This window comes from Spea bombifrons, chromosome 12 (genome assembly GCF_027358695.1).
Source record: "Spea bombifrons isolate aSpeBom1 chromosome 12, aSpeBom1.2.pri, whole genome shotgun sequence".
Lineage (NCBI taxonomy): Eukaryota > Metazoa > Chordata > Amphibia > Anura > Pelobatidae > Spea > Spea bombifrons.
Window position 1 is genome coordinate 33,069,854 of NC_071098.1, and position 15,233 is coordinate 33,085,086.

Consider the following 15,233-nt stretch of genomic DNA (forward strand, 5'->3'; position numbering starts at 1 on the left):
CTCTGCTTCTCCATCGCTGTCAAAATCAAAAGCCTCCCCCCCGTCCTCCTCTTCCTCCGTCTGTCGGAAGCAGTCAGTGGGCTCAGGGGTTACATCATCTGAGGGTATGACATCATCATTACATGTTACCTGGATGATCACTTCTCCCTGCTTCTATCACATTAAACATGTACTCCGTGTCTCCTGTCTCCTCCCACACGCCGGATACTCCAGAGCTGGCGTGTCCGATTCACACGGAATAAAACATGTTGGGGGTAACACTAGGGAACCACCAGTCTCAGGGGCAAATAATACAAGAGGGTTCTCACAATGAAAGGCAGGCTTCTCACACATGGTATAAGGTTAAGCAGCCAGCACCGAGCAAATCACACACACACAGCACCGAGCACATCACACGCACACAGCACTGAACACATCACACGCACACAGCACCGAGCACATCACACGCACACAGCACCGAGCACATCACACGCACACACAGCACCGAGCACATCATACACGCAAAGCACTGAGCACATCACACACGCACAGCACCGAGCACATCACACACACAGCACTGAGCACATCACACACGCACAGGGGGGCACACTCACCGCCGGGGTACTGACACAGGGGGCACACTCACTGAAAGGTACTTACACAGAGGGGCACACTCACTGAAAGGTACTGACACAGAGGGGCACACTCACCGCCGGGTACTGACACGGGGGGGGGGCACACTCGCCGCCGGGGTACTGACACAGGGGACACACTCACCGGGGTACCGACACAGCACACTCATTGCGGGGGACACTCAGGGTGCTGGGGGGGAGCGTGGGGATGTTATTGGGGGGACATTAGAGAGCTTTGCTGTTACCGTACCTACTGGCTGGAAGTGAAACCGGGAGCTCCCTGCAGCCTCCATCTTTCCAGAGCTTCAGCCTGAAACACATCGACAGGAGCTAAGCAACTCTCTCCCTACCTGAGGCGCTGCCTGCCCCTGCCTACCCCCCCCCGGCTTCCTGCCCCTGGCTTCCTGCCCCTGCCTGTGGCTAGGTGTGACCAGCCTGGAGTCAGGAGCCTGTTTCCTGCAACAAAGTAATAAAGCAGTCCGCAGATCCCGGAGCCGAGGTGTTTATTTTCCCCGCATCGTCATCCAGCAGACACCCCGCCTAATAATAACCCGCCGGGGGCCACCACGGGGCCACAAAACCAGTTACCCGGGTGTAACTTTCACCGGGAACCGGGAGACCGTCCAACAGAGAACATACCCCGAATCAGCGCATTCCGCCCAATAACCACCAAAATCTCCAAATTAGTTTGTGGGGCAATTCTCCTGCACGGAATACCCCCGACACACCTGTACACAGATTCAGCGTCCCGTCGTCACGGTAATATATACGAGCCGGGGTATATTTTCCTGCTTCGCCCGGTTCGTCATTCTGTAAAATGTCCTGAAACAACAGAATTACCCGTCACGTCTGTATCTGCCTCAGTGTGTTATTTCGTCACGTGTGGACATTCCAGTTATCCCAGTACATGCCATTATGTTAGCGTGTGACTAACCAGTATCATAAACTAACAGGCTTTATTGACGGAACATGTCGGCCGAGCCTCTGCCCTGTTATCATTATCCGGCCCCAAAAACCCCTGCATACCGGTGAAGGGGCCCCTGCTTCCAAACACAATGATACAAGGGCCCCAAACCTTCCACGTGCCTCCTAACGTATTATTAATACATACCCCAGAGCCGCTCCGCTCCATGGGGCCCTACAACCAATACAATCTTCCAGCACCTGCAACCTCATGGGCAGGGCAGGCTGCAGCTTCTGCTCTGATTGGCTGCTGCCTGTCATGTGACCTCTAAGCTGAGAATTGTGGGAGATTTTCCATCTCTTGTAGGACTTATAGAAGATATCTTTATGTAAAGTATTGGTCAGTCTGCTTTAGTCTCAGCATAGGGTCATACAGCTACGTGTCTGCTTTAGTCTCAGCGTTTGGTCATACAGCCACGTGTCTGCTTTAGTCTCAGCGTAGGGTCATACAGCCACGTGTCTGCTTTAGTCTCAGCATAGGGTCATACAGCTACGTGTCTGCTTTAGTCTCAGTGTTGGGTCATACAGCCACGTGTCTGCTTTAGTCTCAGTGTTGGGTCATAAAGCCACGTGTCTGCTTTAGTCTCAGCGTAGGGTCATACAGCCACGTGTCTGCTTTAGTCTCAGCGTAGGGTCATACAGCCACGTGTCTGCTTTAGTCTCAGTGTAGGGTCATACAGCTATGTGTCTGCTTTAGTCTCAGCGTTGGGTCATACAGCCACGTGTCTGCTTTAGTCTCAGCGTAGGGTCATACAGCCACGTGTCTGCTTTAGTCTCAGCGTAGGGTCATACAGCCACGTGTCTGCTTTAGTCTCAGTGTAGGGTCATACAGCTATGTGTCTGCTTTAGTCTCAGCGTTGGGTCATACAGCCATGTGTCTGCTTTAGTCTCAGCATGCGTCCCCAACACACCTAACAATAACGGCTGGTTTTTCTGCAGGGAGGGCCTGTTAACTAGTTAAATGCTGGACTGACCCGAGGTCATGTTCTCCTGGCACGTGTTACAGGTTTACACGTATGTCGAGACGTGTGCTGAGACGTGTGCAGGGCTTTGGGGTACATGGTGAGTTTAGGATGGGATCGCTCGGGTCTTCTTCAGATGCCATTAACCCTTTATAAGAAGAAACTTCATGGCACACTCTTTTTGGCATTAAAAGTGTTAATTTTTTTCTTTCTGACATCACTGTGACCTCGGAAGGGTAATTTACGTGTTCTACACAGGCATGCAAAACGCCTGCTGATCGGGAAAGTCACCTACCTGCAGCGGAAGAGGTGGCGGGCGCTGCGTTTAAACACAAAAGACTGTTTGTTTAGCGCTCTTATCTAACGCAGAACATTAGGACAGCTGCTGCAAGGGGGGGGGGCGACAGGTAGTCACATCAATCAGCATTTCCCACGGCCGGACCTCCTCCGCTCAGCCAGCCTTCCAGTGCCAGAAAGAGCAACTCCATCACAGCACAGAAACCCAGACCCTGCCGGCAGATCGGCCCCCATCGGCCCCCCGTCTAGTCGCCCCCGTTTCCCCTGCTGTAAAGACTCAAACCTTAATCAGTTGTTGGTCTAGTCTTAGATTCAGGAGCCGTATGTCTATCCCATACATGTTTACTATGCTCACTATATTACCCTCTACCACTTCTGTCGGGAGGCTACTCCAATTATCTACTACCCTCTTAGTAAAGTAAAACTTCATCATGTTGTGTAATGCTCCACAGTAAAGCATATGAATACGTAATAATAATATACGTAGTAACTATTGTAACTAATATATATGTAGTAATTATTATAACTAATATATATGTAATAACTATTGTAACTAATATAAGTATAGTAACTATTGTAAGTAATATATATGTAATAACTATTGTAACTAATATAAGTATAGTAACTATTGTAAGTAATATATATGTAATAACTATTGTAACTAATATAAGTATAGTAACTATTGTAAGTAATATATATGTAATAACTATTGTAACTGATATACATTTAATAACTATTGTAACTAATATACATGTAATAACTATTGTAACTGGTATACATGTAATAACTATTGTAACTAATATAAGTGTAGTAACTATTGTAACTAATATAAGTATAGTAACTATTGTAACTAATATAAGTATAGTAACTATTGTAACTGGTATACATGTAATAACTATTGTAACTAATATAAGAATAGTAACTATTGTAACTGGTATACATGTAATAACTATTGTAACTAATATATATCTGTAATAACTATTGTAACTAATATATATCTGTAATAACTATTGTAACTAATATAAGTATAGTAACTATTGTAACTAATATACATGTAATAACTATTGTAACTAATATATATCTGTAATAACTATTGTAACTAATATAAATATAGTAACTATTGTAACTAATATACATGTAATAACTATTGTAACTAATATATATGTAGTAACTATTGTAACTAATATATATGTAGTAACTATTGTAACTATTTATGTAATAACTATTGTAACTGGTATACATGTAATAACTATTGTAACTAATATAAATATAGTAACTATTGTAACTAATATAAATATAGTAACTATTGTAACTAATATACATGTAATAACTATTGTAACTAATATACATGTAATAACTATTGTAACTAATATACATGTAGTAACTATTGTAACTGATATACATGTAATAACTATTGTAACTGATATACATGTAATAACTATTGTAACTAATATAAATATAGTAACTATTGTAACTAATATACATGTAATAACTATTGTAACTAATATAAATATAGTAACTATTGTAACTAATATATATGTAATAACTATTGTAACTATTATAACTAATATAAATGTAGTAACTATTGTAACTAATATATATGTAATAACTATTGTAACTATTATAACTAATATAAATGTAGTAACTATTGTAACTAATATACATGTAGTAACTATTGTAAGTAATCTATATGTAATAACTATTGTAACTAACATGCATGTAGTAATTATTGTAACTAATATACATGTAGTAACTATTGTAAGTAATCTATATGTAATAACTATTGTAACTAACATGCATGTAGTAATTATTGTAACTAATATACATGTAGTAACTATTGTAAGTAATCTATATGAATACAAAGTACTTTCTGGTCTGCAGAGCTCACAATCCAAGTAATAATCCGGAGAGACCCGGTGGAATAAGACTCACCTCCCGGAGGAAGAATCGCCTCGCGGGGCTCCCAGTAAAGTCATGTAACCCGAGCGTTTGTGACTCGGGAGGCTATTTTAGACGGGTTTCTGGATGGGACAATTTATCCGGCGAATTAACCCCACACGTGCCGGCCTCCGTAAAACTATCGGGGTGAAAAAACTTTGCTGTAATCTGGAGACGGGCTGAAAATGTCTCCTGCAGCATTTAAGAGGTTAACGCAGTGACATTACAATTTCCACCCCCCTGTTAAGGCTCTGTTTGTAACTTAATGCCCCCCAGGGAATGCCCCTTGGTGCCAGGAGAGGAGGGGACTCTGTATCCGGCTTTAAAGGGAAGTTCCCCGGTGCCCCCATCACCTGGCAGACCCCATACAGCGGCACTGAAACGGTTAAAGCACCCCCGTAGCATTGTAACAGAGAAGGGGTTATTTATTTTTCACCCTTTTAGGCGATGGGAATGTGTGTTTACTTTGAGGATGTGGGGAGCATGTAACCTGACACGGTAAGGTGTGTGGGTCCCGTGTGCCGGAGGGATGCTGCGTGTAAAGGCACCGCCAGGATAAATACAGCCGCCTCGAGGTCCTCTTCCCAGAGACTTCTGTGTCCTGCGAGCCCCCCACACGTGGATGTGAGCAGGGAATCCCTGCAGGTGTCGAGGGGGGGTCACAGCCCTTTGTGCAGGGTTTGGGCTGAGGCGGCCTTGTTTTGGGACTCTGGTTACTACGGTTACAAAGCCCTCTTCTTTTGTCACCCATTGCAGGGTGGGGTGGTTAGTGAGTAAGGGGGTGGAACAAGCTGGGGGTAGGGAGGAAGCAGCAGCCTGGGGGCCGACACTGAGGGTCACTCACCCACTTTACACGAAGGTCTTTGTTGTCGAGACACAGAGTGGGGGCATCTTACAGGGTCTCCGGCGCGAGCAGCCTGTAAATCCCGGGCCCCCGGAGCGAGCAGCCTGTAAATCCCGGGCCCCCGGAGCGAGCAGCCTGTAAATCCCGGGCCCCCGGAGCGAGCAGCGCCTCCGTTCCCCGGCTCCAGCAGCCTCCTCCGCTCCCAGACTGATCAATAGAAGCCGTCAGCGTCCCCCGAGCACACAGCATCCCGGGCAGCCAATCACAGAGCCCAGCTTCCCACCCCACGGGGGCACACGGAGCTAAGAGCTGTCAGTATCCAGCCAAGGACCACAGTGGTCACAGGCAAACCCCTCCCCCAAAACCCCCTCGACCCCCAGACTATACCAGAGCCAGCATGGGGTTAACAACGCTGCTCAGTCTCTGCCGGCACTGCAACAGTTAACATGCATTTCATTCAGTCAAACGCATCTGCAAACATGCATCCTGTGAGCAGCTGACAGAGAGACTGCTGTGGCTTCCCGACGATCTCACCGAATAACGAAAGATATTATTCACCGAATACACAAATCCTGACGTTCTAGAATGCGCTTTCCCAATGGGTACCAACCACCCACCGTCACGTCGCGCCTGCGCAGCCCCCCGGGGTAAAAGTCACTGGCAACAGTATTCCATGGTTGCTATGGCGATTGCTCCACTTTCCAAACTTGGCAACAAAGTTGCTCTTCATAGAGAGTGTTTCTTTCCCTTTTGTGTCTCGCCCCTCTCTCCCACTGAGCCCGTCCTGTTCCTCCCCTTCACTTGTTCCGGGCTGAATGATTGCCCCCTCTTTGAAGCCACGGGGGGCAGAATGTGAACAGAACATAACTGTCCATCTAAACACACAGAACTGCCCCTCCGGCCAGCAGCCTCACTCACCGCGTGCCACCGACGGCTCCAGGGAACGGTCAGCGATGTGGTCCGGAACGGTCAGCTCCGCAGGGAAGGTCAGCGCTGTGGTCCGGTGGTCAGCGCTGTGGTCCGGTGGTCAGTTTTGCAGGGAATGGTCAGCGCCGCGGTCCGGTGGTCAGCTCCGCAGGGAACGGTCAGCGCCGTGGTCCGGTAGTCAGCTCCGCAGGGAATGGTCAGAGCCGTGGTCCGGTGGTCAGCGTTGTGGTCCGGTGGTCAGCAGAGGCTCCTGTCTGTCCCGGGTGTTTCTAGAAACGCGCCATGAAGCAGAGTGTTAAGTAACCCGGGGAGCCCATAACATACATGACACACACATCGAACCTGTTTAACTCCTCATGTATGCGAACAAGTACAGGCAGCAGCCCACGGCCCCGCCGCCGCCTCACACCTGACGCATTAACCCTTTCCTGAACTTATTTCGGAGACGGTCGCCGGGGCTCGGCCTTCATCCAGGCAGAAGACGACATCACAAGAAAAGATCAAAACGCCAGAAAACACCAAAAAACGCGGGTCCAGAAATCCGTGCTCCGGGACTTTTTTAATGATCAGGCACCGGGGGTCGGACAGATTATTGCGGGTATTATGGGGTCTGCGGGGGGGGGTGAGCGAACCCCATTCCATGTGATGTTTCTGCCCGGGGGGGGCACGCGGTCGAACACGCCTGACCGAGGAGGCAGAATGTTACACGCCTGAAATAAACACGGGTTTGGTCACATTGAATCACAATCGTGGCACCGCGCCCTGTCACATACGCCCCACATCCCCCACCTGTACAGGATGCCCGGGGGCTTTCACCAAGTGAGGGGGGCAGGAATACCCGCATCGCCCCCACCCCCCAGGGGCAAACGCTGGCAGTTACCAGTCATTGGCCCCTAACAAGGTAATGAGCCCAGCTCTGCCCACCATGATCCTGAGACGTGTTATTTATACTCGTGAAACACTAAAATGTAACGTGTCCTCACCTCACTGCAGTCACGGCTTAACCCTTTCTTTGTCTGACTCCGGCACACACAGGGTTAACCACGGAGTCGAAGCTCCGAAGCTCCAGCTTCACTCTGTGGAATTTGCTGCGGGGAAGGAAAGGTAAACGATTAACATCCCCTACAAATAAACACAGGTGTCTCAGTCCCACGGAAAGCACGGAGGGGGCCACGGCCAACAAAAAGCACGAAGGGGTCGACGTCTTGCGGAAAACATGGAGGGGGCGACGTCCCACGGATCACATATGTGGCATCCCCACACACTTTAAAATTAAAAAAATATTTAATAAATGAAATAAGTTTAAATAAATAACATTTTCTAAACAGATAACAAAACCCCAAAAACACAAATCCGAACGGACCACTCAGTCTATTGTGCAGGTAAACGGAGTCTCATCCTCCTCCTCCGAGCCTCAATAGCTGCAAACTGATCAAAGCTTTAATCATATTCACTATATACTGAGTCAGACACTGACCATGGTACAACATAACTCCCATCACTATACACTGAGCCAGATACTGATGGTGGTACAACATAACTCCTATCACTATACACTGAGACAGACACTGACGGTGGTACAGCAAAACTCCCATCTCTATACACTGAGCCAGGCATTGACGGTGGTATAACATAACTCCCATCACTATACACTGAGCCAGATACTGACGGTGGTACAGCATAACTCCCATCACTATACACTGAGCCAGATACTGATGGTGGTACAACATAACACCCATCACTATACACTGAGCCAGATACTGACCATGGTACAACATAACTCCCATCAATATACACTGAGCCAGATACTGACGGTGGTACAGCATAACTCCTATCACTATACATTGAGCCAGTCACTGACGGTGGTACAGCATAACTCCCATCACTATACATTGAGCCAAACACTGATGGTGGTACAGTACATATAATGCCCCCTTCCTCAGTAACACTATATAATGTACCCCCTCCCGCTCAGTAACACTATATAACGTACCTCTCCCCTCAGTAACACTATATAATGTACCCCTCCCCTCAGTAACACTATATAATGTACCCCTCCCCTCAGTAACACTATATAATGTACCCCTCCCCTCAGTAACACTATATAATGTACCCCTCCCCTCAGTAACACTATATAATGTACCCCCTCCCCTCAGTAACACTATATAATGCCCCCTCCCCTCAGTAACACTATATAATGTACCCCTCCCCTCAGTAACACTATATAATGTACCCCTCCCCTCAGTAACATTATATCATGTACCCCTCCCCTCAGTAACACTATATAATGACCCCCTCCCCTCCGTAACACTATATAATGTACCCCTTCCCCTCAGTAACACTATATAATGTACCCCTTCCCCTCAGTAACACTATATAATGCCCCCCCTCAGTAACACTATATAATGTACCCCTCCCCTCAGTATCATTATATCATGTACCCCTCCCCTCAGTGACACTATATAATGTCCCCCTCCCCTCAGTGACACTATATAATGCCCCCCTCCCCTCAGTAACACTATATAATGTACCCCCTCCCCTCAGTAACACTATATCATGTACCTGTCCCCGCCCAGCAGGGTGAGTCCTCCCTCCAGCAGGCGGCGCTCCCCCCCTGCCCCGGGCCCTCCCCGCTCCTGCCCCTCCATGTGTTTGTGTTTGTATTGAGTGCCGGCTCCTGTGTGTCTGTCTGTACGTCTGAACGGAGATCTGGGAGGGCAGGACGGACCGACAGGGCCCGGAACCCTTTCAGTGCCAGGAGGGTGCCCACAGTGACCGTGGGGGGTCCAGCTGCACAGAAAGGGCTTTAAAGAGCCGGCGGGCCGGAGGGGGAGTGAAGGGAAGTGAGGCGGATCCACGTGCTGCCGGAGACACTCAGCCTATTGTTCCCGACCAGCCTGACAAAGGGCCGGAATCTACCCTCCGCTGGGGCATCGGGGCAAATCACTCCATCAGCCAGAAGGTACCGGACTGGGAGCATTTATCATTCGGGAGGGGGGCAGAAGCCGGGGACAAAGAGCCTGGGGGAAGGGGGTCGCTGCCTGCTCTCTTGTGGTACTTGGTAGACGGGTCTGGGCTGCTGCAGATCGCTTTTTGCCCCTACCATGGGCAGCCTGGTGAGAAGTCCTGTCCGGGGAGTTTCGCGGAGGGGACGGGGTATCGCGGGGCAGATATAGGGGCTCAGCGCGTCTCCGGCGGGGGCCAGATATTGGGGGCTATCAGGAAGATGGTTATCTGGGGTAGGTGAAGCTTTAATGGGGGCAGCGGAGGGGTATATTGGGGTATTTCCTTTGTCAGGGCACAGGGGCTTTCCCCGGGGGTTCCCGACTCTGGTGTGGCCCGGGCCCTCTCTCACCCCACTCCCTCTCTCACCCCACTCCCTCTCTCACCCCACTCCCTCTCTCACCCCACTCCGTGGCCCCCTGGCTTACGCCGCTCTCTCCCCCGCAGAGATGCCGAGGAAGAAGGTGACGGACGGGGCCCCGCGGCCTGCTGCCCGCAGGAAAGCCTCGGCCCGGAAGCGGGACCGGCACGAGTACAGCAGCGACGAGGACGAGCTGGACGGCAGCCCGGGTTCCGACGGTGCCCCCAACAGCAAGAGGGGCCCCGGGAAGGCGGGAGCCAGGAGCCCCGGGCCCGGAGTCATCGTCACCGAACCGGAGATCAGCAAAGAGAGGATTGTGAGCGGCTTCCGGATCTCCTATACAATTCCCATTAATGAATACACTATATAGATATATATCCCAATACTATATATACATCCCCCCATGACCCTATTTATCCCAATACTATTTACACCCCTTAATCTATATATATCGGTGTATATATCCCAATACTATATATACACCCCTATTACTAAGTATATATATATGTGTGTGTGTGTGTACAACCCTCATTAACCTATAGATATATATATATCTATGTGTTACACATACCCATTACCCTATATATCCCAATACTATATATATATATATATATACCCCCATTATCCTATATATCCCAATACTATATATATATACACCCCCATTACCCTATATATCCCGATACTATATATATATTTTAATGTTCATTACTCTATATATCTTCTTACCATATATGCATACACACACACCATTACCCTATATGTATCCCAGTACTATATATACACCCCTCACTACCCTAATATATCCCAGTACTATATATACACCTCCTTATTACCCTAGATATCCCAATACAGTACATACGCCTCCATTAACTATATATATATATATCTCACACCAATGTGTGTGTATATATATATATATACATACATACATACATACATACACACACCATTACCCTATATATATTCCAATGCTGTAGATGGATAACCCCCCCCCATTACACTTTCTCTACTATATATCTCTATCCAAATCCTTTACTCTCTATACCCATTGTACAGCGCTAGGGAATATGATGGTGTTATATAAAAGAACAAATAATATTTAATATGTAAATGGATTATTTGCAATATATGCACCAATAACACATTATTCCTGATAACACTATATATAATTATATATAACCGGCTAAGAGTAGACTTGTTTACTGACTGATTTCGTCTCGTATTAGAAACTTGAAGGCTCCAAAGCGAAGGGCCAACTTCTGATTTTTGGAGCCACTAACTGGGACTTGATTGGACGTAAAGAAGTTCCCAAACAACAAGGTACGTTACGCGGGGCGGCCGGCTCTGCGCATCGTATAGGGGTACGGAGCTCCTCGGGATTAACCGTTAATGTACCGCGTGCCATTTCTTCTCTCCTACAGCCGCCTACCGGAACCTGGGACAGAACCTTTGGGGTCCCCACAGATATGGCTGCCTGTCTGGGATACAGGTCCGAACGGTGGCTTCCGGACCATGCGCTGCTCACAGTCTCCTCATTACCACCGAGGGCGGGCTCTGGAGCTGGGGTACGTGAGCCCAAAAGGCTGCTAGGGGCAAATAGCGGCTGCTGATGAGTGCTTTGTGGCTGGCGCTCGGCCTGCGTACTTCAGTGGTCCCTGTGGGCAAACAGGTCGGGACCACTGAGTCCCCGAGGGTTGCCCGCTAAAAGGCGTCAGTAACGTGATGGCAGGAGGAGTCTGTAGACAAGCAACGAGATATTATTCCAGAAACCATCGTGGACCACGTTTCTGATCAGGATGTGTGCGCCATTTTAATCTATCGGTCCACCTTCCTGCGGCGTTAAACTGGTTTCATGGAAGGAACAGGCGATTGGGAGTCTTCTCGCAGGGCTCGGTGTCTCTGTGATGATGGTAATCAGCCCATCGTGGCACCGGTCCCTCATTGTGTCCGAGCAGAAACGTTCAGTGGTTGCATTCTGTCTGTTTTTTAGGCCGTAACGAGAAGGGACAGCTTGGACACGGTGACATCAAGCGTGTGGACGCCCCAAAACCCATCGAGAGTCTGAAAGGAGAGGTGTTTGTGAGCGCGGCCTGCGGCCGTAACCACACGCTGGCACTTACAGGTAAAGCGGGGGTCTCTCTGCGGTTCCTCCGGCCGCACGCGGCCCCTCGGTCTCTGCTTAGCAGTCCCTTTCTGTTTCAGAGACCGGATCGGTCTACGCCTTCGGAGAAAACAAAATGGGTCAGCTTGGGCTTGGGAACAAAACAGACGCCATGCCGAGCCCCGCGCAGGTAATCGCCGCCCAGCCCTTGGCTCTATCTCGCTGTGGATTTCTTTCCCGTTAAACGTTTGGCTTCTCCGCAGATCCTGTATAACGGGCAGCCCATCACCAAGGTCGCCTGCGGAGCCGAGTTCAGCATGATCGTGGATTGCAAGGGGAACGTGTATTCCTTCGGGTGCCCGGAGTACGGACAGCTGGGTACGAGCCGCACCGATTGGTTATGGGATATCGTAAGCGTTAGACTCGTGCTTAGCGGATGAGTCGGAGAAGATGCCCTGTGGAAAATGCACGGCAAGCCGCTTGGTGACATGGCAAGGGTGAGCGGACTTTCTGCTTCCGCTCTCTTTTCATGTCTTTCTCCCTCCACCCTGTACAGGTCACAACTCCGACGGCAAATATATCGCCAGAGCCCAGCGCATAGAGTACGACTGCGAGCTGATCGCCCGCCGAATCGCTATATTTATAGAAAAAACCAAGGATGGGCAAGTTCTGCCGGTTACCAACGTGGTCGTGCGGGATATCGCTTGTGGCATCAATCACACGGTAAGCAAACGGGGCGACTCGTCAGATGAAACTCCTTTCCACCGGGAGATGCGCTGCGGAAGCCCCCTGGGTGATGGCAGAAATGCGAGAGCCCGGACGTTATGTTACAGGAGATTCTTGCACAGCCTGGGGTAGTTAGTGTAGCTCCTGCCCCGTGGTGTGCTGCCCTCTAGCTGATGTAAAGGGAAGAACGGCTCGTTTCCTGACTCCCGGTGATTTAACCCTTCGGCGAGCGAGAGCCTGTCCGGCAGATGTTTGTCGCCGTCTCTGCGCCTGCGTCGCCTTGCGTTCTGCTCCGTGGTCAGCAGCTTGTTTTCTTAGCTGGTGCTGGACTCCCAGAAACGCGTCTTCTCCTGGGGATTCGGTGGATACGGCCGGCTGGGACATACAGAACAAAAGGACGAGATGGTGCCGCGGCTGGTCAAACTCTTCGACTACCCGGGCCGGGGTGCCTCCCAGATCTACGCCGGATCCACCTGCTCCTTTGCCGTCAGCGAGATGGGTGAGTGCCGCCGAGGATGTAACCTCGCGTGTTTGTGAAGGGACTCTTCGCTCACTCCGTGTTTGTCTGCAGGTGGCCTGTTTTTCTGGGGAGCGACAAATACCTCTCGTGATTCCACTATGTACCCCAAATCTGTGCAGGACCTGTGCGGCTGGAAAGTCAGAAGCTTGGCCTGTGGGTTAGTATTCAAGGCTCTCTAGTCCCTCTCCTGCTGTAGACGATGTCTTCCTCCCGCCCCTTCTCCGGCTGTCGGCTCCAGAGAGCGGCTCGCTGACTTACAAACCATTTATTATATTGTTTGTATTTTTTTCTGTTTAGAAAGAGCAGTATTATTGTGGCAGCGGATGAAAGCACAATCAGCTACGGACCCTCCCCAACATACGGAGAGCTGGTAAGGGAGGACTTTTATCCTGACATTGTACCTGGAGAACCGAGGCTGAGACGTTTGTGGTTTCTCCCTTCCGTGTATGCCTTATATGTGTATTAGAAAGCCAACGTGTATAGCGGCGCGATCTTGATTCTCGATGTGTTGGGGAAAGGCAGAATTGCCGCTTTTCACTAGTGGTTTATAGAAGCTCCAGAAAACATTCTCTTTGTACATTTTGACTCGAAACATTTGATATCGAAACTTAGAACCCAATTCCTCTTCCACCAGGGATACGGTGACAACAAAGCCAAGTCGTCCACCACTGCTCAGGAAGTGAAGACTCTGGACGGGATTTACTCGGAGCAGGTAAGGAGATCGGCACGGGCTTCGCTGGCCAGCATCACGTCGGCCGCTGGCATTTGACTAACCGCCGGGGTGTTGTCTTTTAGGTGGCCATGGGTTACTCTCATACTCTGGTGGTTGCCCGGGATGAAACGGAGCAAGACACAGAGAAGCTGAAAAAGCTCCCGGAGTACAATCCTCGTACCGTGTGATGCTGAACAACCCCCCCACCCCCACCCCACTTACCCTGAGAGGGGCAGCAATACTACAACCACTCCTCTCTCACCCCTACTGATCTTCTCAGTGCTACCTACCACTGCTCGGCAGGCATCTCCAGCACTGGAAGTATAAAGGCAGCTGTATCTGGCCAAGGGTACCAGGACTCTTCTCATTCTTACATTCCTTCTCCATGTTCTCTTTCCCACTTTTTTTTGCTAGAAGAAAAATTCAGATTTAAAATACTTTTTGGGGTTTCGTTTTTTATGGAGACGATCAAGGTGGGGAAAGAAAGCAAGTTTGATGAGACCAGTTGGAGGTGGTTCTGGATCATCCGGTACCTTCTATCCCCACGTGGTTATCTTGGCTGCCATGTGAACGATCCCCACGGGGAATGCTGTCGGTGGCTTCTCGCTGCGATGCTCCAGACCTTTCTCAGTTTGTACAGAACCGGTGCCTTGTCAATGAGTGTGAGGACTTCCGTTCCAGCAGAGCATCACTTCGGTGCCTTTCCTCCCATTCCAGTTAGTTTGTTAATAGCCGTTAAATGTTGTTTTTTGCTTTAGATTCAGGGGGCCTCGCTGTCTTTTCGTTGGCTGTCGGCTGAGTATGAGCTGGAGAGTCGCTACTCGGGCGTCCCGGTTTATGTCTTATTTTTTAGGTTGTGTTAGAAATGGGGAGGGGAACGCTAGAGAGATAACGTTACTGATCCTATCAGAACAAAAAATGTTTTGTTTTTTTTATAAAATGGACACCAGTCACTTAATCAACTGCTGGACTCCGACTCTCACAAAAGCCAAGTAACTTGGGCATCGTGGGAGCTGAAGTCCAACGCTTGCAATCGGTCAGCCCTGATGTAAGGGTGCTAAATGCCCCTCTGCTGTGTTTTTACCCCACGGCCGGGGCAATGAAATTCCACCACGACGATGTCTTCCCGCGGCGATCTAGAATCCGAGCACGAGGTTTACAGGGTTCATGGGTCACAGTTGTATCAGTTATGAGTTTTTATATTTCTCATCGTTTGAATAAAAGACGTCTTTGTGTAAAAGCTCTCGGCTCTCTGTGTTCCGGGGTAT

At 49.2% G+C, this 15,233-nt stretch overlaps 1 protein-coding gene across 1 annotated transcript; it reads left to right on the top strand.

Annotated features, from left to right (window-relative positions):
- Positions 1-9,177: 9,177 nt before the first annotated feature.
- Positions 9,178-14,387, top strand: RCC2 (regulator of chromosome condensation 2). Its single transcript, XM_053452015.1, has 13 exons — positions 9,178-9,504; positions 9,993-10,222; positions 11,133-11,226; positions 11,328-11,471; positions 11,897-12,028; positions 12,109-12,197; positions 12,271-12,385; positions 12,564-12,730; positions 13,052-13,232; positions 13,305-13,410; positions 13,551-13,623; positions 13,888-13,965; positions 14,049-14,387. The coding sequence occupies exons 2-13, from the start codon at positions 9,995-9,997 to the stop codon at positions 14,151-14,153; spliced, it is 1,512 nt and encodes a 503-aa protein (XP_053307990.1). The 5' UTR covers positions 9,178-9,504; positions 9,993-9,994; the 3' UTR covers positions 14,154-14,387.
- The last annotated feature ends 846 nt before the right edge of the window (positions 14,388-15,233 follow it).

Coding starts and splice junctions, on each gene's coding strand:
- RCC2 (XM_053452015.1), top strand. CDS start 9,995: ATGCCGAGGAAGAAGGTGACGGACGGGGCCCCGCGGCCTGCTGCCCGC. Junction 12,029..12,108: donor CCACACGCTGGCACTTACAG/GTAAAGCGGGGG, acceptor TTTCTGTTTCAG/AGACCGGATCGGTCTACGCC. Junction 13,966..14,048: donor ACGGGATTTACTCGGAGCAG/GTAAGGAGATCG, acceptor GTTGTCTTTTAG/GTGGCCATGGGTTACTCTCA.